The following is a 22583-nucleotide window of genomic DNA, read 5'->3' on the forward strand; positions in this document are numbered from 1 at the left end:
CTCATTATAGTGTTTCTTTTAGAAAAAACAAATATAAAGTATTTTCATAGCTCACACCATGAATTTGTGTCAAGGTACACTGGCAAGAACCTTAACATGGCAGCATTTCAGTGTGATTATAAACTTTCATTAGCTAACATAGTTCTTGGCATTAAGACCTCATTGAACGAAAGTATTTAACCAACACTTTCTGAAAATGAACTCTGAAGTAAAATACTGTACTGATGGTGTATAATACAATTAACACTAAACAGATTAAGTATATTATATATATATATATATACTTAATTTAAAATTCAACAACCAGTTCTCTTGTAAGATTATAATTTAAGGAACAGCAAAACCCAGTAAAGTAGTGACAGAACATGAGACAACTGAAAGACAAAAGATAAGAAAACTGAAAGACAGACATATGTCTATAATGACAAACATCTATTTACAGATTTAGGGTACAGTGCAAAGACTAAGCACTTTTAAACTCATCCATTTCAATGGAGATTTAATTAGCTACTTAACTCTCCTGCTGACAGATCTTGAAAGAGTTTAAACTTGCACCGTGCCTATACTCCTAATTTTTGCAAAATAATGGTGAACTCAAAGCACAAACACAAAATCATACTGTTGGTTTTAGGATATAATTATGGTGTTTAAGACTCTGTAGTGCTATGACCTTTATCATTAATGCCTTTTTGAGTCCTCCAGAAGTTATTCTGGAATACAGTGACTTAGATGATAGCTCGTTGAAGCAAGTTTTTAAGACAACTGCCAAATAATTTGCTAACACAGATGGGTTGTATTGCTCCATTGTTAACTAATAAGACTGTATCAAATAATAGTTCCCATCGTAACCTTTTTGCTCTCCAAAGTATAAGAAACGGAAGTGTAGCCATTTCACTTTTCTACCATTGATTTTGCAGCCCAAAGGGTAGAGAACACACAAACTAACATACAGTAAGGAATCACATTGTACTGGGTCACATGAACTAAAGGATTTTTAAAGAAATCATCATTCCAGTGACTTTGCAAACTCAGCATAGTCAATGTAGCCATCATTATTTTTATCATCATCATGCAAGACTCCATCTATCAAACTAATTAACTCCTCATCTTTCATTGTCTGGGTGTGTTCTCCACCTTCCTACAGGGAAAGGGGAAAAAAGAAAAGATGGATTGGTTTCAGCAGACGAGCACATTTGGAAAGCAGAACAGTCAAACTCAATATTCTGCCCTTGAGGGCTGCACTTGGGTTTCCTAGAAATCAGCTAATGAAGGCTAGACAAAAGTTAAGTGGGCCAGGCAGGTCTTAAGAGACTCAGAAAGGTACAAAACAAGATTTTCAATTTGACCATCTCTCAAAGCAGTGCTGCGGCTCCTCCGTCCACCCACCCTCCAAACCAGGCCACACTTAAAAACCATTTGCAAGTTTTGTAATCTACGGGTTATTTAAAATTTGGTCTAGCGTGGAATCTTTGAGAGAGCTGATCCCCAAGGGATAAGTCTTTGGATTAAACTGCATATCTATATATGCAAAATGTTATAGACATTTCCGACCCATATATATTAAAAGATAAGCTTGCTCACAGACACTGCTCACCAGCCTATCAGATTTTCTGTTCCAGGAAATTAGTGCTCACCTCTTTGTGTACATGTGAGATGGCAGTGGCAAGTTCAAGCCCATCAAGCAGATTGTTGCCATCGTAGTCGTGCATTTTGAAGTAATGAAGCTGCAGCTCTTGTGGCGACATCTCAGATTCTGGTTTGTCAATGACGCCTTCTAAATGTTCCATGATGTGGCTGCAGAGTAAGAATATGACAAATCTCAGTGCGCACAGATACAACCACACCCCCCACTGAATGCAATGAACATGCAGGTGTGTGCATGTAGGTAAAAGCAATATGCATTTAAAAGCCAGACTTCAATTGAAATGTGGATACTATCTTCGGCGAGATGGGACCACAGCAGAAAGGAAAGAGAGAACTAATCTTCTCCCCCCTCACAGTCCCAAGACTGCTTGAGCTTTGAGACTATTTACTGTATATAACAAAAAAGAAGAAGAGCAAAGCATGTTAGTTGCAGTTATGCCAGGTGGACTGCATGAAACAGAGCTTATGAGAGATTTCACAGGCAATATAGCCATCGGCCATGCTTGCAGGGGCTGATGGGAGTTGTAGTTCAGCCACATTTGGAGGGACAAAGGCTTCCTGCACTTACCTAAACAGAACCCAATGGGAACTGAGTGTGCTCAGTAACCACAGCTTGCTGACTGACTGGTGTGTTTATTTGTGTTTGTGTGTGTGTGTGTGTGTGCGGGGGATGAGACAGAAAGTCAGGTAGGAGGGGGAAATGGAATAGGAAAAAAGCATGACCTGCTGGCTGGCACTCTGCACTGGAACATTTTGTTGAATCCAATTCTGCTATTATATGAAATGACTCTTACCATATCAGACCCTCATTTCCCCCACTTATTTATATTGAGTGTGACTGCAGAAAATACATACTCCTTATCTTGTACCATGTTCTTATCAAGACGCACGTTTGCCTGATGACTCCCATCCACATGGTCCTCTGCAAAAGAGGACATAGAAGACGCAAGGACTAGGCAACAGAGGAAATATAGTGTAGAAATCCTTGGTTGTATCGTAACAGCCATGGTCCTAGCAAAAAATAATAATAATAAAGACAGAGTGACCATTTAGTTGGAAAGGCAGCTAATAAATGTTATGCTTAATTAAATACACGTAAGAATAAAACAACAACTACTACAGTTGTGGGTAACAAACAGGCACTTATACCTTTTAGAGTCTCCATTTCCTTATTCCTCCTACCACCTGCATTTTGGGTTTTCACAACCAAATCTGAGTTGCCATGAAAAGCCACAATGAAAATATGTTCTGGGATATCAACTAGGTATTGATGAAAGTTCACAGATGCACAATACTAAAGCCACCTGCCTATCTATGCCTTCTTACTTCAAAAGGCTGGCTGTGTTATGCTTGCATATTGTTAAACCTTGTTTTCAGTAGGGAGTCCAGCATCTGTTTACCAGGAACTTGTTTGGTATTCAACCTTTTGCTAAACATCTGGCACAGTTCAAAGTAGACTTTCACACAGGTGGAATCGGCAGTCTGGGATGTAAATGAAGGAATCAAGGAGCACAGCTGTCTGCCAGGAAGCCTTTGCATTTCTGGAGATAACATCAAGCTTATTATTGCACAAATTCTGCATATTCACTCAAATGCCAAAGTCTAATTACCTAATTTATTGTGACACTATGTGTAACGTGTCACATTTAAGGTTCTACGTACTTCCTCTTTTCCCATTTTAAACTACAGTATTTCCTACTGTAAGCCACTTTGTGCAGAGACTTTTTGAATAGCTAAGAACTGCCAATTGCACTTAATGCACTTAATTCAACACACAATGCATGGCAGTCAGTTACTGAGACAAGAGTGTGAATATTAAGAGTTTAACAATAATGTGCATTGCACCCACAGGACACAGAATCAGGCTGGATTTAAAAGCTAATTTCAGAGGTGGGATTTCCCCCTCCCCTCCCCTCCAACTTTATCTATTCACTATGGGTATAGCAGCTGTTACTTGCTACATGTGCCAACTAAATAAGTCTATATCCCAACCATACATTTTAATGTAGTCATGCCTGAACCCTTAAAAAAAAAGACCAGTGGTTTAGTGGATCTGGAATTTCTAACCATTTTAATACTGATGGGGAGGAAATGCGGTGTGATAGTAACTGAATAGCTCCTAGTATATGGTGGGTGCTAAATACATACCAAATAGAAGTACTACTAGTAGTTTCTATTTGTTTGAACCCATATTTGAGATTTTGCAAGGCACTATCAACAAACCTTTAGACTTTGAAGTATAAAGACAAACCTCTAGAAATCGTTCACCCGTTTGGCCTTTCCTGCACCACTATGAGCCCCATATTAACTCATTCCCCCCGTTTCCCTTCTTTACCTTTCCGAAAACATTTATCAAGCACAAAGCATTACATACACAACTTAAGCCATCTCCCCTTAAGCAAACCTGGCACTAATTCCAGCAACAGCTGGAACAATACAACTGTATTGTATTGGAGGCTCTTGCTGGTTGTGTGAACGAGGCTGGGGTTCCCCCGTTGTTATTTTTTAACTTGCACTCTGCAATTAAATTTTGGCTAAAAGTCTGGGCATTATTTGATCAGGGATGAGGTTTAAAACTGGAAACAGCTCTCTCACTGGAGCTTCCCCCTCCCCTCCCATCCCTCCGTGAGCGGTTTACTCCTATTTATTAACCTGTAAGATGATTAACATTATTTCCTATTCTGCTTTTCTGGGGAGGGGAGAGAAGAGATATTGAAGACAGCCTGCAACGGCAGAAAAGCGGCAGCACATTTTCTCCCTCTTTCTTTTTAGAGTTTTAAAAATATTTTTAATGTTATAGGAATTGGGGCATTCTTATTTTTTGTACGCGGGGGGTGGGGGAATAGGAATAGGTTTCTTTAAACCCACCCACCCCCTTCTATGGCAAAACAAATGCCCACTGGTTTCAACAGGTCTACTCTGAGCAGGGCCGACATCTGAGGCAACCTTTTTTAAAGTATATATTGGCGGTTGGTCGGTCTGCTTTCCTTTCTGAATAAAGCTGCCTACCAGCCCCATAGAACTCAACAGGGCTCGGTCCTGCAGCCACTTACGCGGGAGTAAGCCCCACTGAACTCTATGAGTTCTTCTAGGTAAGAGTGCCCCTAAGGATGCCCTGTTAATACCTCAGATGGCAAAAGCCCAGGACAATGGGGACTGACCCCACCGCCTCACCTGCTCCCAGCGCCGCCAGCTCCTCCTAAGGCGACACCGGACGAAGTTTGGACCTACCCGGCTACCATCGCCTCTCGCGGCCACCCCTGAACTCTCCGCGCTTGCGTCCTGCCACCGCCCAGCTCTCCGGCTATTGGATTCGGCCGCCTCGGAGTTCTACGTCGAACGCCCAGGTGCGGCGACCAGGTGCCACGCCCCTTTCTCTCCCCTCTCGTCTCCGTAGCCACGCCCCCTCCCTCCGATCTCATGACGTGGCTTCGCTCCTTTCCAACGTTGCACTCAAAGGGCGGGCCTTTAAAAAAAAACGAAAGGGAAGGAAGGAAACCCCACCCCCGCTTTCCTCTGGTACGCCCGGTGCTGTTTCAGTCATTGACGGCAGCGGTCTTAGATACCCAACCGCCGCAAAGAATTCGTTTATGGCCCTCCCTCTGCCTTCTGTCTGAAGCCTCTCCTATGCTAACGTGGGCGGGTGCTCCTCCCAGCTTTCCTCTGGTAAGCCCGGTGCTCTTTCAATCACCGCCGGCGTGGACTCGGATAGCCAATCGCTGCAAAGACTACGTGAAGACCCGCCCACTTTGTCCCTATGTTGTCTCATTTCACTAACATCTGCACGCGTTTCTCTCTCGGAGGCTGAGGTGCGGTTGTTGGGTTTGGTCGCTTCCAGCGCCTTTCGCACGACTAACGAGCCCTCGGAGGCTCTCGCTGCTTGTGTGAACGAGGCTGGGGTTCCCAAAACGAGAACAGTGGCAGGATTATTGTAATAACCTGCAGTTTTATAACAGTATATATATAAAGCAGATGAATAAATTAGCAAATAAAGTTAATTTGGATATGCAGAAGATATTAAAAATAAATTTAAAGAACCACAGAAAGAGGGGGAAGGAAGTCAAGTTTTGAAATGCTAAAATGACTGTAAAATTAGTGAAAGATATAAATAAATAAAATTTAAAAATAACAAGAATATTGTGGCTTTTGAGTAATTTCACTCCACCCTTTTTCCCTGTCATGGGTAGGATGGGCATTGTTTTTGTGGTTTGCCTCAGGTGCCATAGTGATGATGATGATGATGATGATGATGTGTGGGAGTGGGGTTATTGGGTTTTTTATTATGAATTTTTCTGTTGTGATGTTTGGATGAAGGGTAGTATACAAATTTAGCAACACCATCATCTTGGGTTAGCCCTGGGGCTTGTCCCCCTTAGTGTTTGTAAGACTCTAAAGGAAAACATGATGCAGCCTGAAATTTCTGTGGGTTTAATCAGAAGTAGATGTTCTTAGGCCCCACCCTCATCTTTTGATTAAATTGTTTTAACTGTTTTCAGTACAGTATTGCATTTAAATATTTCTGTAACCTGTCCCAGGGACCATGTAGCGAAGGGTGGGTGAGAAATCTAATTAATAATACTATTACTAGATACTTCGTGACCCCATGGCGTGCTCTGGTCCATGGGGTCACGAAGAGTCGGACACGACTAAACAACAACAACAACAACAGATAACAAACAATGCCATGAAGTGGTTAAATAGCCAATGAGTTGGGGACGTGTAGGGTCAAATCCATCCTTAGCAATAAAACTTGGCACATGATTTTGGGCCAATCAATAGTTTGGGCCTTTCCTACACCAAAACGTTGCTATGAGGATAAAATAGGGAATGAAGAACTGTTATTGTGCCTTGATGCTGCTTGCTATTAGGCAGAGACAGTCACGTCGTCAAGTAGCTGTGGTTGGGTACCATGAATGGGCAGAAAAATGTTAGTTACATAACCGACTGTGGTTGCATTTTTACTGTAAGGAAAGTGAGGAGGTGCTTGTGGGACTTTCTGCATGAAGCGGCAAAATAATTTCGCTGGCCTGGGGTACTATGTGCCTTGACTTGTAGTGGCAGAACCACCTGTTGCCCTGCCTCTTGAGCTTCTCAGAATAAATGTTACAAATAAATAGATCCCATAGCTTTCCCCCTCCATGAGAGGTCTGGAGGGCAGTAATACAATAACGGCCCTTTTCTGTGGTGGCTCCCTGTTTGTGGAATGCTTGCCTGGCACCTTCATTACATATCTTTAGGTACCAGGCAAAAATGTTTTTCTATATTCCTTTGGCTATGACTGAATAAACTATGACCTTTTAAACTCTGTGTATGTGGTTATTATTTTGTTTATGATGGTATTTATTTTTGTGTTTTTATACCGTAAACCGCCCTGCTATCCTTGGGTGATATATAAATTCAATAAATACATCAATAATAAACGACTTCCTTTCTCCCCCCACCCCGTAAATTCTTCTTTTAAATAATTTTTATTAGTTTCCTCCCAAGGACTTCAATCCAAAGTGAGTTCCCCATGAAGGCAGTGAAACTTCCTTCTGAACATTACGTCCTAGAATACAAACTCTGGATGCTCAGCAGTGGCTATATAGGTGTGGCTCCAATTACCTGACATTAATTCTGATGTGTTTCATAACAGCTCTTCTTGCTCTGCCTTCAGCCCACACAAATCACACAGAACTGAGATAAATGCAACTTGTCTTGTACGTGGCAAATGTAGCAAGGGATGCAGGCCACCTTAAGGGATAATAATAAAATCATTTATACCATGCCCAAGTCCTGTTCTAGTTAGACTTTCTGCCTCACCAATCCACAGGCCAACTTGCCATAAACTGCCTTGTAGGAAGGCTCTTCATGGGTATTAAATATGTTGCTGCTGTTTATTGTGTATTTAAAATATGTACAGTAATATAATGTCACTTAAAAATTATTAGAGATTTCTTCGTTTACAAAAATATGTGCATTGTCTTTTTTTTGCATTTTCTACAGATCAGTTTCATTTGTTGCGAGACATTAGTGTTGCATGCAGTACAGCAGTGGTCGTCAACCCCCGGGCCACGGACCGGTGCCGGTCCGTGGATCAAATGGTACCGGGCCGCCCAAGGAACATTAAATTATTTCCATTTTATTTACTGTGGTGTATTTCTCTCGGGTTTGTGCGACATTCCATGGGCGAGAGGTTAACCGGGTGTAACTGTATTTTATTTTGAAGGCATGTTTAAATACAATTAAATTAAAATTATTAAATCAAAACAATCTAAAATATAAACAATCAACGTCGTCGTCCCCCTCAGCTGGCCGCGGTAAAATTATCATACGTTGACCGGTCTGTGGCGATGAAAAGTTGGGGAGCACTGCAGTACAGTATAAGGTTGGGAAGAAAAGAAGGGGAGGGTTGGGAGGGTGAGTGGGGTTGGGTGGCAATGTTTCTATTTTTCTACTTAGTGTATGTGTGGGGTTTTATGTCAGTGCCACATGTGTGGGTTCTCCTTCTGTCTGTTCGCTTGCTATACTTCCATGGTGGTGAGAGAGGTTGGCGATGGCCCAGGGCAGGGGTAGACAACCTAAGGCCCAGGGGCCGGATGCGGCCCAATCACCTTCTCAATCCGGCCCGCTGACACTCCGGGAATCAATATGTTTTTACATGAGTAGAATGTGTCCTTTTATTTAAAATGCATCTCTGGCTTATTTGTGGGTCCTCCCTGGTGTTTTTACATGAGTAGAAAGTGTGCTTTTATTTAAAATGCATCTCTGGGTTATTTGAGGTGCATAGGAATTTGTTTATTCCCGCCCCCCCCAATATAGTCAGGCCCCCCACATGGTCTGAGGGACGGTGGACCGGCCCACGGCTGAAAAAGGTTGCTGACCCCTGGCCTAGGGTTTGGTTGGTTGTCTTTGGTTGGCTGTAGCGAGATTTGTTTTGTGTGTGAGAGGGTGGGTTTTTGGGTCAGGTTAGCCATAACGATTTGTATGCTGTAGGCGGATTCTTGTTGTTGTCTTGCTGGGACTGTGTTTGTGATAAAGGGGAACCATATCAGAGTGAATGCTTCCCAGGGAAAACTCAAATAAACTTGTCAGTTTCAGTTTATTGGTTAACTTTTCTAGTAAGGCTGTTTCCCATACTATTTGATACCATTGGTCCATGCTTACTCCTGACAGGTCTCTCCAATGCCTGGCTATGATGCTTCTGGCTGATGAGAGTAGGTGGGCTATGAGCTCTTTATAATGTTTGTGGGCAATATTATCTTAGAAGATGTTCAGTAGGGCCAGTTCTGGGGTGACTTCTAATACCTGCTTAGTTATTTTGGATATTTCTTGTATGACTGATGTCCAGAAGGGTTGGGTTTTGGGACATTAATTTACTGTGACTTATCAACTGCCTTGGTAGGACTTTTATCCTGACAGACAGCATATAAGTAATCGACAGAGGGCTAGAGATGTTGCTAGCGTTGTATCATTAGAGCCAGTGTGGTGTAGTGGCTAAGAGCGGTAGACTCGTTATCTGGTGAACCGGGTTCGCGTCTCCACTCCTCCCACATGCAGCTGCTGGGTGACCTTGGGCTAGTCACACTTCTCTGAAGTCTCTCAGCCCCACTCACCTCACAGAGTGTTTGTTGTGGGGGAGGAAGGGAAAGGAGAATGTTAGCCGCTTTGAGACTCCTTCGGGTAGTGAAAAGCGGGATATCAAATCCAAACTCTTCTTCTTCTTCTTCTTAGAAGGAAGAATTAGGACAAAACAGTTTCACTACTCACAGTCTGCAACAGTGAATTATCTTTCGCGGGTTTGTCTTCCCGGGAGAAACTCAAATGCCATATTAAGAATCCCAGAAAACAGAAAATCTGAATAAATTTTGAATTGTGCAAATGCATCTTATTTTGTAGAAACACACTCAATTTGCAAACTGTATTCTGGAGTTGATATTTGTACCTTGATTCTTTTAAAAAAAATTGAAATTCGATTTCTCTTAGCAATGACTGGTGCAATAGAACCATGCAGATAAGCAAATGTTAGTAGCAAAGTATCTATGGATCAAGGGTGGTATAATAATAATAATAATAATAATAATAATAATACTTTTTAAAAATTGTGGAATGTGATATCCTCACAAAGCAAACAGCAGCAGCAAAGGAGGGATTTTCCTCAAAGGAAAGGGTTAAATTACTATACCCCTGCAGCATCCTGGTCATTATAATCCCCGCCACTCAAGCTGATATGATTTATATTTTTTAGAAATCTGTACATTAAATGCAAAGTTGTGGTCTAACTCATCCTATAGTTGGGTCCTCCTTTTTTGTGCTTGAGTCTTGCTTACAGGTTTCCCACAGGCATCTGGTTGGCCACTGTGAATACATGATGTTGGACTAAATGGGCCAATGGCCTGATCCAACAAGGTCTTCTAATGCTCAAAGTGTCTAAATGCTGAATAATATAGTTTTGCAGTTTAGAATATCGTGGATGCTCCTTATTTTGATTCCCCTTTGGTATTGGTGTGGATTTTTCACAGGTGACCTCAGAAGCATTCCTTTCAGCCTCTTTTGCAGTCTTTATTCCTGGTACAAATGTGGTTAGTGCATTGGGAAATTTCTCAGTACAAAGTTTTCCACCACATCGCTGTTTCTGTTCCTGACAGAGTAAAAACGAGCTGTTGAAGAGCTGTGCAGACTTCTGGAACATGCACAGATAATGGCAATAGTAAGCAGTCTTTTCTATTTATAATAATTAATAATAATAATAATTAATAATTTATACTGCACCCATCTGGCTGGGTTTCCTCAGCCACTCTGAGTGGCTCACAACAAAATATTAAAAACACGATAAAACATCAAACATTAAAAATATCAAACATTTAAAACTTCCCTAAACAGGGCTGCCTTCAGATGTCTTCTAAAAGTCAGATGTTTATTTTCTTGACATCTGGTAGGAGGGCGTTCCACAGGGAGGGTGCCACTACCGAGAAGGCCCTCTGCCTGGTTCCCTGTAACTTCTTGTAGTGAGGGAACCACCAGAAGGCCCTTGGAACTGGACCCCAGTGTCCGGGCAGAACGATGGGGATGGAGACGCTCCTTTTATTATGTCTTCACATAATAACACAAACACTGGAAGTCCCAAAATGGGACAAAACGAAGGAGAAGAAACAAGAGAGCTGTCCAGTCCACAGCAAAAACAAAATAAAAATCTAAACAGAAAATTCAAATCCTTGCTGCAAAAGCAAAGAGGAGACAACATAGCTTCCTGGGACAGGGAAGTTTCTCATGCTGGGCGACACAACAAAAAGGCCCTACCCAAAAGGTGAAAGCATCTCAGTGGCAAGCACAAAAGAGAGTAATATTGTCATGGGGCTTGTGTGGCAGGGGACAATTTGAAACCTGAAGGGGTGTGTGGCACATCAGGTGGAGTAACAGTCAAGAAACAGGAAGTGAGAGTCCCTTGCAGCTTTTCCTGGGGACAAAGGAAGAGCCTGACTGCTGTGTACTTTAAGGGTGCAGCCTGATGGATGTGGAGTGGAGCAAACAGCAAAAACTCTTCCCAAGCAGAAAACAGTCTGCACCCCTAACTTTTGGCCCTTTACTCTCTTTGCACAGAAGGAGGTTAAAATCCAAGCCTGAAACTAGCCTGGAACCCCCAGAACCAGGGTGAAAGTGGGGAGGAGAAAAGAAACCACCCATTTACATGTTGTTGTTCAGTCGTTCAGTCGTGTCCGACTCTTCGTGACCCCATGGACCAGAGCACGCCAGGCACGCCTATCCTTCACTGCCTCCCGCAGTTTGGCCCATTTACATAGAAGTCCCTAACAGCCTCCATTACAGCAGTGTAATGGTTAAGAGTGTTGGGACTATGACCTGGGAGACCAGGGTTTAAACCCCTGCTAGGCCACCAAGCTCACGGCATGACCTTGGGCCAGTCAATGCCTCTCAGTCATGGTAGATAATGAGGAGGGGTTCCTCAGTCGGTAGAGCATTAACCTCTTAATCGCAGGGTCGTGGGTTGGAGTCCCACATGTTGGACTAGACTAGTCCCTTCCAATTCTACAATTCTATGTGTTGAGTTCCTTGGAGAAAAGGGTGAGTTATAAACGCAATTAAGTAAAACAAAACAATAGATGGAAAACATTGCGCTCTTCACAAGCCCTTAAAGACCCCTCTTGTTCCATTTCTGCCCCTCATTTTATCCCACTCCCTTCTACAGCGCATCTTTACCAGCCCTCTCTTTCGGCGATGCTTGGCACGCTTTGCGCGGGGGCGCTTCCTCTTAGCTGCCACACATCTGGATCATCGGGGCGTTGTGGGGGAGTTTTTGTGGGGATTTTTTTGGAAGGGGGACCACATCTGTGCCGAACCGCAGCGCCTCTGGAGCCTCCCATTCCACCAGGCGCACGGGAGCGCGCGATCCTGCCCCTGCTCGGCGAGGGGAGGGGAACCCGGCTGTTCCCCAGGCGCACGCCCGGCTGCCCGGGACTTCCCTGTTGTACACGAGTCACCCACCCACGCTAAGATGGCTGCGAAAGGCTCGCATTTCCACCTGAAAATGGAAGAGGCGGTGGAGAGGTGCCGCGCCGATTGCCAGTGGGACACGCAGCTGGCCGTGGTGGAGCAGATGAGGACGCGGGCGGCCAGTCCCCGGCACAAGTGGGCCAAGGGGGGAGCAGCCGGCGCAGGAGCCCAACAGTCCGGTAAGTCGCCGCCGGGGATCCCGCAGCCAGCAGCTTCTCTTCCCCAGGAAATGGAAACAGCAGCAGCCGCGGCGCCCGCCCGCCTTGCCTGCCTTCCCTTAGCAAGGAGTCGTTCTTTGGACTCCCGGAGCAAAACCTGCCCGGACGGGAGAGTTGCAAAATCTGTGCCCCGCTTCGTTAAGTTAGTTGCGCGCAGCCAGCTCCCATAGAAAGCCGCAGGGTTCAACTCCCAAGTCATGTGAACTTTACGCACTGATTTCAGTCTAAGCGCAACTAACTTTAGTCTGGATCCAAGCCTCTCCACCCACCCACCCACAATCTCTTTTGCAAGAGCAGCAAATTCATTCACACCCGAAACAATGAATGAGGGTGAAGTTGTAGAATTGGAAGGGGGTCCGAGGGTCATCTAGTCCAACCCCCTTCGATGCAGGAATCTGAGCCATAGCATCCAGTGACAGATGGCCATCCAACCTCAGCTTGAAGACCTCCAAGGAAGGAGAGTCCACAACCTGGAACAGCTCTTAACTGTCAGAAAGTTCTTCCTGGTGTTTAAGCATCCACTTCATTAAATTTATACTGAGCTGATTGATCATAGAAAACCTCAATGCTGTGTACACAAGAAAACAATAGGACAGGCTTCCTCAGCCTCGGCCCTCCAGATGTTTTGAGACTACAATTCCCATCATCTCTGACCACTGGTCCTGCTAGCTAAGGATCATGGGAGTTGTAGGCCAAAAACATCTGGAGAGCCGAGGTTGAGGAAGCTTGCATTAGTAACAACTATCGAAACATTTTTTAAAAAAATCCAGAAATACTGTAAAGTAAAAACACACCAGCGCTCTAAATACCTGGGTAGGTAGGCTTATCTCAGCAAAAAATGTTTTTATGGGGTGCATCATGAGCTTTGCCTCATGAGAGCCAAGTGCTTTTTTTTAACGCACAATACAACTCCAGTGTTTCCCCAGAAGTGTAATTGGATCTGCACTCCACAGCTGCTTGTTCCCCAAGACTCCTTTTGTGTCTTGTGTGTTGCTCTCAATGATTTTTCCTCACACTTTAGCCCACATTGGGAATAATCAGAGGATGCTGTCTTGCTCAAGGGGGCAGCCCCAAAGGAAATCAGCTATACAATGTGCAGGTTTACACAGAAGTAAGTCCCAGTGATGCAGAATGGGGCTTTCTCTCTAGTAAAGCTGTTGTCCAGGACACAGTTACCTGGACACAATGGGACTTGCATCTGAATGAGCATAGGTTACATTGCTCAGCTAATTTCTGAGGGTCAGCTATCCTAAAATAATAAACTGGACTAATTCTCTCCGACTTCCTTCATGCCAATATGTCACGAATGTCGGCAAAACTTGTAAGCGAGCACCACAGTTTGAGAAGGATGTTGGCAAACTGGAACGGGTGTGGAGAAGGGTGACCAAGTTGATAAAAGGTCTGGAAACCTAGCTTCGTATGAGGAACAGTTGAGGGAGTTGGTTTAGCCTGGAGAAGAGAAGAGGTGACATGTGATATGGTACCCATTTTCAAGTTCCAGAGTGGTTGTCACTTGGAAGATGGTCAAACTTGTTCCCTCCTGCTCCAGAGGGTAGGACTCAAACCAATGAGTTCGATTTACAAGAAAGGAGATTCCGACTAAACATTAGGAGGAAGAAGAAGAAGAAGAGTTTGGATTTGATATCCCGCTTTATCACTACCCAAAGGAGTCTCAAAGCGGCTCACATTCTCCTTTCCCTTCCTCCCCCACAATAAACACTCTGTGAGGTGAGTGGGGCTGAGAGACTTCAAAGAAGTGTGACTAGCCCAAGGTCACCCAGCAGCTGCATGTGGAGGAGCGGAGACGCGAACCCTGTTCCCCAGATTACGAGTCTACCGCTCCATGTTGACTGTACCTGTCTCTCTTATAATTGACTTTCAGGTGGAATCTGAAAACAGCTCTGATTACACAGTCTGAGAAATACTATTCTTGGCAACCCTGAAATCACTGGTTGAGATAATGTTTCTAACTGCTACCAGATTTTTTTTTTGATTTTTTATTATTTATGTGTTTGCCACCCTGGGCTCCTTTGGGAGGTAGGGCAGGCTCTAAGGTGAAATAATAATAATAATAATAATAATAATAATAATAATAATAATAATAATAAAATATTTCAGGAAGTGCAAGTGCCTCTTTAAAAGTTTAGGCCTTCCTCTTGTGTGCTGTAGGCTGTTCATCTCAGCGGGGTGGAAATTAGAGCGAGTGGGCCATGATTCATATTCTTGCATCCTGTTTTAAGCCTTGTTTTTTTAAATTTAAAAACATATACCTTGCTTTTTGAGGAACTTCCTTTACAATGCAGCACCTATAGTAAATTTCTAATAAAAACTAACTCCACCAGACAATTATATACTGTGTATATATATATATAAAATGCAAAATATGTTTTAAGGTTTGTTGAGGTAGGAAAGGAAAATATTCTGTGGTCTCTTCTGTAGCTCCAGGAAACATTGTAAGCACCATGTGTATCTCGCTTGCATCTTGGAAATAATAAACCTTAAAAGCGAAACTTTTTTATTTTAAAAACATGGTCGTGGGGGGGGGGGGAGAGAGAGAGGTTGAGTGAATTATTCACCAGGTCCTTGCATTCCCTTTTCAGATCTTTGCATCAGATCAGGGCTGGAGAGCCGTTTTATTTCTCTGGAGCGGCTGCCCTGCCAAATTTTAAATTGGCCAGGCAGCCCCACCCAAGAACATATGTTTTTATCCGTCAGACAGAAGTACACTGGCACACATTTTCCTCTCATCCTCTACGGTTGGCAGCAGATCTCCGGGTAGTGTGTGTGTGTGAGAGGGAGCCCATCCTGGACTGAGTGAGGCCCTGCCGCTCAGCCACACTTGCCTTAGAGACCCTTAGTGGGCCTGTTGCCTGGCAATGCCAGGGATGGCCCAGAAACGAGGGCGAAACATGCTGCACGAATGTTCCTCAGGGTGTGCTCGTGTGCACAAGAGTGAGTGTGTTTGTGGGGAGGATGGCCATAGTCCCCATCTATATCCAAAGGAGCGTCTCCACCCCCATCGTTCAGCCTGGACACCGAGGTCCAGCTCTGAGGGCCTTCTGGCTGTTCCCTCACTGCGAGAAGCGAAGTTACAGGGAACCAGGCAGAGGGCCTTCTTGGTGTTGGCGCCCTGTGGAATGCCCTCCCACCAGATGTCAAGGAAATAAACAACTATCTGACTTTTAGAAGACATCTGAAGGCAACCCTGTTTAGGGAAGTTTTTAATGTTTGATGTTTTATCGTGTTTTTAATATTCTTTTGGGAGCCGCCCAAAGTGACTGGGGAAGCCCAGCCAGATGGGCGGGGAATGAATGAATGAATGAATGAATGAATATTATTATTTTACTTTGGCTGCACCCAGCACTGACACGTGGCCTTTGGAGGATTGGCAAACAGTCGCCCAAGTCGTCTTCCTTTTCCCCCCAGCAACTGACGTTGAGCAGTTATTTCAGTGGGCACTAAGGACTCCCTTTATTGTGTAAAAGAGGTCACTCTGAGCTTTTCGTGAAGAGCATTTCCTGTTTTTAAGATCCTCTTATTGTCCACGGTGACCACCCCTGTCCAACTCTCTGCTAACGGCTAGTGGATTGTAAGAAGCCTTTATGCACTTATTCTCCTTTCCGTTGGTACGTGTCTCCTTCCATTGCGAAGCAGGTTTTCTGCTTAGCTAGGAAACTGCTGTTGAAATTTAGAGCGCTACCGTTTCAGTCGTTTTCAAGCTGTGCTCCACGGATTCCTTGGAAGGTTACCAGAGGTCTCACAGTGAGAAAAAACAGCCATGGAGGACAAACTCCTGAAAACACTTCTTCGCCAAAAGTCCATAGTAGCCTCTTGTACAAAATAAACAATGCTATCAAAATAGACAATGCTACCATTCAGTGGATTTGTAACTGGCTGACTGACCGAACCCAAAGGGTACTCATTAATGGCTCCTCTTCATCCCGGAGAGAAGTGACTAGTGGGGTGCCACAGGGTTCTGTCTTGGGCCCAGTCTTATTCAACATCTTCAGCAATGACTTGGATGATGGGCTTGAGGGTATCCTGATCAAGTTTGCAGATGACACCAAATTAGGAGGGGTGGCTAATACCCCAGAGGACAGGATCACACTTCAAAATGACCTTAACAGACTAGAGAACTGGGCCAAAGCAAACAAGATGAAGTTTAACAGGGAGAAATGTAAAGTACTACACTTGGGCAAAAAAAAATGAAAGACACAAATACAGGATGGGTGACACCTGGTTTGAGAGCAGTACATGTGAAAAGGATCTAGGAGTCTTGGTAGACCATAAACTTGACATGAGTCAACAGTGTGATGCAGCAGCTAAAAAAACCAATGCAATTCTGGGCTGCATCAATAGGAGTATAGCATCTAGATCAAGGGAAGTAATAGTACCACTATATTCTGCTCTGGTCAGACCTCACCTGGAATACTGTGTCCAGTTCTGGGCACCACAGTTCAAGAAGGATACTGACAAGCTGGAACGTGTCCAGAGGAGGGCAACCAAAATGGTCAAAGGCCTGGAAACGATACCTTATGAGGAACGGCTTAGGGAGCTGGGTATGTTTAGCCTGGAGAAGAGAAGGTTAAGGTGATCTGATAGCCATGTTCAAATATATAAAAGGATGTCATATAGAGGAGGGTGAAAGGTTGTTTTCTGCTGCTCCAGAGAAGCGGACACAGGGCAATGGATTCAAACTACAAGAAAGAAGATTCCACCTAAACGTTAGGAAGAACTTCTTGACAGTAAGAGCTGTTCGACAGTGGAATTTGCTGCCAAGGAGTGTGGTGGAGGCTCCTTCTTTGGAGGTTTTTAAGCAGAGGCTTGACAGCCACCTGTCAGGAATGCTTTGATGGTGTTTCCTGCTTGGCAGGGTGTTGGACTGGATGGCCCTTGTGGTCTCTTCCAACTCTATGATTCTATGATTCTATGATAAACGGAGTCCTTAATGCCCATTGAAATGACCGCTCAACTGTGCAGTTGCTGACACAAAATGAAGACGACTTAGATCATAGAATCATAGAATTGCAGAGTTGGAAGGGACCCCAAGGGATATTTAGTCCAACCCCCTGCAATGCAGGAATCTCAGCTAAAGCATCCATGGCAGATGGCCAGCCAACTTCTGCTTAAAAACCTCTGAGGAAGAAGAGTCCACAGAGACGATCAGGCAGGTTCCTATCCACCTTTTAGTTCAGTGACAGGGAGGGGCATTGTGTGGCAGCCTTTGCCAACCTGGTGCCCTTCAGGCGTTTTGAATCACACATTTGTGCTGGTTGGGGCTGATGGGAACTGTAGTCCAAAACATCTGGAAGGCACCGGGTTGGCGACAACTTCTGTAGTTTATATGGGGAAACTGTGGCTAATTACAAGCTTCCTGGTTTGATTGCTTTGGCCTTGAAGGGAGGAGTAATGGGACTGCATGTGAGGACAAAAGGCTGCTTCATACCTTGGATTATTAAGACCAGCAAGACTTAACAGCATGACAGCTGTTATCCATGATTGGGCAATGCCCTAGACTACTGCAGTGCTCTGTACACGGGGCTGCCTTTGAAGTTGGTTTGCTCATTATAGCTTCTGTGTTCCTCTACACAGGAAGCAGGAATGTGATGAGAAGTCATACCTCTTAGTATCTGTGCACATGGTGCAAGGCAAAAAGGTAAAGGATCCCTGGACGGTTAAGTCCAGTCAAAGGAGATTATAGGGTGTGCCGCTCATCTCGCTTTCATGCCGAAGAATCTGGCGTTTGTCCACAGACGGCTTTCCGGAACACCATGATGGAAACCAGAGTGTACGGAAACTCTGTTTATCATCCTGCCGCAGCAGTACCTATTTATCTACTTGCACTGACATGCTTTCCAGCTACTAGGTTGGCAGGAGCTGGGACTGAGCAACGGGAGCTCACCCTGTCGCGGGGATTCGAACTGCCAACCTTCCACTCGGCAAGCCCAAGAGGCTCCGTGGTTTAGACCACAGCGCCATCCGCATCCCACACACAGTGCAAACATTTATTGAGACAGCCTTTGTGTGTACAGTTGTGACTAGACACATGCTTGCTGTGTGTGTAGAAGCCAGGGTAACCTGGCACATCCCCAAACCCCCTCAGAGGAGCATGGAGTTATGTAGACTGAGGACAGCTGTGGGAATACGTTTTGGGATTTCCTGCGCTTTTGCCGCTTCACAAAACCTTCCGCTCTACTGCACGGAAGAAAAAGGATCCGGCTGGTGATTGCTGCCTGGATCCCTCCGCGCCTGCACGAAAGCGCGCCAGGAAGCCTCCTGGTAACGGTCGCAAAGCTTGTTTCCCACCCAGAAACCCTGATTATTGCAATGCTCTGATTGGGTTATGCTTGCATGATGACGCTGTTCAGTTTGTTAATAAATGGCCCCTGCTCTCTGTTAGCGGGGGAGAAACATGTGGAGAAACGAGAGAGAAAGAACACACACAGAGAGTAGTTGGGAGAGCGCACCCCAACAACCGACTGCAGTCTATTTTTTATTTGGCCTCTTTCCTGCCTTCAGCCGCACCTTCTGCTACCGTGTTTCTCCTAAAATAAGACACCGTCTTATATATTTTTTTGCTCAAAAAAACACAGTATGGCTTATTTTCAGGGGATGTCTTATTTTAACCGTGTCGCATCGGTACGCTGCATAGCCACGCCTCCCCAGGCTGTTTTAATGGGAGGTACCACGTCACTATGGCTTATTTTAAGGGTATGGCTTATTTTTGGGGTACGGCTTATATTTCGCAAATGCATAGAAATCCTGCTATGGCTTATTTTATGGCTATGTCTTATTTTAGGAGAAACAGGGTATATTTATTGCTGCCTATCCTATCCTCTTCAGAACCTTTGCAACGCCCGAAAACTTCTCACGACCTTCAGGAAAACTTCATAACCAGCGGACCCATCATAACCAGTGGGAGCAGGCTCTCCAGGATTACTGGTTATCCCAGAAACTGATTATCCCGACAGACAGCTAATATTAATTGATGAACCCGTGTGCTTAACAGGCTGGGAATATGGATTTTAAGTTAGGAATATGGATTTTAATTTAGGTTGAAAGCGGAACTGCCTTCTGTGAAAGGGGTCCAATGCTGAAACCATCATGGTAGACCAGCCTTATCCAACCTGGTGCCTCCCAGATGTTTTGGACTACAACTCCCAACAGTATGTGCTAGGCAGGGTTAATAGGAATTGGAGTCCAAAACATCTGGGTGCCACAATTTAAGAAGGATATTGACAAGCTAGAATGTGTGCAGGAGAAGGTGACCAGGATAATAAAGGGCCTGGAATCCAAGCTTTATGAGAAACAGTTAAGGGAGTTAGGTATGTTTAGCTTGAGAAAGAGGAGATATGATAGCCATCATTAAATATCTGAAGGACTGCCGCATGGAAGAGGAAACAGACTTTTTCCCTCCTGGTAGAACCTGTCCCAGTGGATTCAAGTTACAAGAAAGGAGATTCTGACAAAACGCCAGGAAGAAACTTTCTGACAGGAAGCTGTTCGGCAGTGGAACAGACTCCCACAAGAAGTGGTGGACTGTCCTTCTTTGGAGCAGTGTTTTTCAACCACTGTTCTGCGGCACACTAGTGTGCCACGAGATATTGCCTGGTGTGCCGTGGGAAAAATTTGTTTATTTGATTCCTATTCAAGAGAATTACTTTATATATAGTCAATATAGGCACAGAGTTAATTTTTTTAACATTTTCTAATGGTGGTGTGCCTCGTGATTTTTTTCATGAAACAAGTGTGCCTTTGCCCAAAAAAGGTTGAAAAACACTGCTTTGGAGGTTTTTAAGCAGAGGTTCGATGGCCACCTGTCATGGATGCTTCAGCTGAGATTCCGGCCTTGTAGTGTGTTCGACTAAGTGACCCTCAACTCTACAATTCTGTGGTTCTGCCTGGAGGGCAGCAGGTTGAGGGAGGCTGCTGTTGACCCATCGGTATGCACTTCAAACAACGGTGAAGAGAAGAGTGAAGGGCTTTTCTGTGCGCGTTGCATGCTCAACTTCAGTTTAATTGCTTTGGGAGCTCGGCCCACTTGCCTTTCACTAGATGGTGTCTTGTTGCCATAACCCAGGGCCCCGCAGGTGCTCCGCTGTGCATGAAGCAGCTGTTCAAGTGCGCGCGCTTCCCCGTTGGGTTGAACCGAGGTGCCGTCTCTTATGTTCCCCTTTTGTATGCTTTACATTCATTTCCGCTGAAATGAGTGCCTCTTGCAGGCTGGAGTGCTCTGCAAGAAATCACTTTGAATCTACTCAGGTAACGCCACTGGAGCAGAAGCACTTCTGTAAGAAAATGTATTAATTCGTTGCTCCCTCCCTCCGACTTATGTTTATACAAACAGAAAACCTTCTTGTTTTTGACTGTGGCTGGGCAGCTGGCAAAATAGGACTGGTTGCCCATGTAAGCTCAGTGAATTATCGTGTCTCTAAAGCATGGATGGGAGAAACAGTAGCCCGCCATATGTTGCTGGACTACAGCTCCCATCAGTCCTGACTATTGGGCATGCTGGCTGAGGCTGATGGGAGTCAAAGTCCAACAACACCTGGATGGCCACGGGTTCCCCTGTCTCTGCTCTCATTTTAGAGCAATATATTCTTTGGCTGGGACCCAGGTGGCGCTGTGGGTTAAACCACAGAGCCTAGGGCTTCCTGATCAGAAGGTCGGCGGTTCGAATCCCTGCCACGGGGTGAGCTCCCGTTGCTCGGTCCCAGCTCCTGCCCACCTAGCAGTTCGAAAGCATGTCAAAGTGCAAGTAGATAAATAGGGACCGCTCCGGCGGGAAGGTAAACGGCGTTTCCGTGCGCTGCTCTGGTTCGCCAGAAGTGGCTTTGTCATGCTGGCCACATGACCTGGAAGCTGTCTGTGGACAAACGCCGGCTCCCTCGGCCTATAGAGTGAGATGAGCGCCGCAACCCCAGAGTCGGACACGACTGGACCTGATGGTCAGGGGCCCCTTTACCTTTACCTTTATTCTTTGGCTTGGTGGTGCTATTCTTGCTGGAAGTTAGACTAGACCCGGTCATTACTGAACATTCCTTCTGATTTGTTTGCAAAAAAGTTATGAGTATTCATCACAATTTGCTTGCCTGGTGGTTACACCTTTTCTCTATTAAGCATTCCTTCATCTCACTCTTTTTAGTGCATTAGCCTGTCGTTTTCCTAATTGTAAAAATGTTGATCCCATGCATGTTTGTTCAGAAGTAAGTTCCTCGGTGTTCAAAGGCTTACTCCCTAGGATTGTTGCCTTAAGTCTGAAACCAACCTATACAATTTGGCATTGGCCAGCTTCCTAGGAGGGTGAGAGAATTATGCCCATTCCTTGTAGCTGAAATACGATGTATTTCCAGTACAGATTTTTCAGGGCTGAAAAGTCTCTGTATTCCCTTTGGACACGTGCAAAATGGTAGTTGCCTGTGCCAAAAATGAGCAGAGAATCGTCTGAGCTTGTTGCTTTGTAGGCGAATTGACTTTTGCTCTCAGTTTTTTAACTTCCTTATGTAACAAAATGTTTATATAGCGGATAACTTCTGTGTTTATCTTTGTGGTCTGCTATAGATGAGAACATGACATTGAGTGTGTGACTTTCCTTTACTCTGTCTACTCTGTCCTGCAGATGACTATGGGAACCTTTTAGTTGCAGAGGCACTGCTGGAGCTGTGCTTGAACGAGAACCTTGCCAAAATCAAGGACGCCGTTCCATTAATGGAAAAATCCGAGCCCAAAATGAGCGACGCCAAAAAGTATTTGACGGGCATTCTAAACCGAGGGAAGTTGCCGGTAAGTGTCCTCGGCTGACATAAAACATGAGCATTTAACGTGCTGTTAATGATGCCCAATTGCAAGGCTCAGATACGAAATGTTGGAACCCATCTGTCTCCCAGTCCTGCATTTCATAAAAGACTCCAGTAAATAATTCCACCTAGGAGGGAAGAAAATCCTCCACTAGAATCTAATTCGGGCTTCTCAACCTCAGCCTTCCAGATGTTTTGAGACTACAATTCCCATCATCCCTGACCACCGGTCCTGCTAGCTAAGGATCATGGGAGTTGTAGGCCAAAAACATCTGGAGAGCCGAGGTTGAGGAAGCCTGATCTAATCCATTGTCCTTGCTGCAGGATTCTGTGATCTGCTTCACATAGCACATTGTTACTTATTTATTGTTAGTTATTGAATTTCTATATTGCCCTGTATCCGAAAATCACAGGGCAGTTTAACAATGTAAAAACA

The 22583-nt window shown here is 44.7% G+C and overlaps 2 protein-coding genes across 3 annotated transcripts in view; one reads left to right on the plus strand and one right to left on the minus strand.

The window, feature by feature from the left end:
- Positions 1 to 271: 271 nt before the first annotated feature.
- MCFD2 (multiple coagulation factor deficiency 2, ER cargo receptor complex subunit) lies at positions 272 to 5088 on the minus strand. Of its 2 annotated transcripts, none has more exons than XM_033144917.1 (4): positions 4876 to 5088; positions 2500 to 2655; positions 1635 to 1794; positions 272 to 1138 (listed from the first exon to the last, which is right to left on the minus strand). In XM_033144917.1, the coding sequence occupies exons 1-4, from the start codon at positions 5064 to 5066 to the stop codon at positions 1007 to 1009; spliced, it is 639 nt and encodes a 212-aa protein (XP_033000808.1). In that variant the 5' UTR covers positions 5067 to 5088; the 3' UTR covers positions 272 to 1006. The 2 variants fall into 2 exon arrangements, with proteins under 2 accessions (XP_033000808.1, XP_033000809.1); XM_033144918.1 differs by having other exon boundaries at positions 1003 to 1138; positions 4819 to 4939.
- Positions 5089 to 12001: 6913 nt separating this feature from the next.
- TTC7A (tetratricopeptide repeat domain 7A) overlaps positions 12002 to 22583 on the plus strand; it is a 162065-nt gene continuing 151483 nt past the window's right edge. Inside the window, exons 1-2 of the mRNA XM_033144919.1 lie at positions 12002 to 12311; positions 21970 to 22133. Coding sequence (XP_033000810.1) covers positions 12134 to 12311; positions 21970 to 22133 — 342 coding nt within the window. The 5' untranslated portion in view covers positions 12002 to 12133. The remainder of the gene's footprint in view (positions 12312 to 21969; positions 22134 to 22583) is intronic.

The sequence above is a fragment of the Lacerta agilis genome, chromosome 3 (genome assembly GCF_009819535.1).
Source record: "Lacerta agilis isolate rLacAgi1 chromosome 3, rLacAgi1.pri, whole genome shotgun sequence".
NCBI classification, from domain to species: Eukaryota; Metazoa; Chordata; class Lepidosauria; order Squamata; family Lacertidae; genus Lacerta; species Lacerta agilis.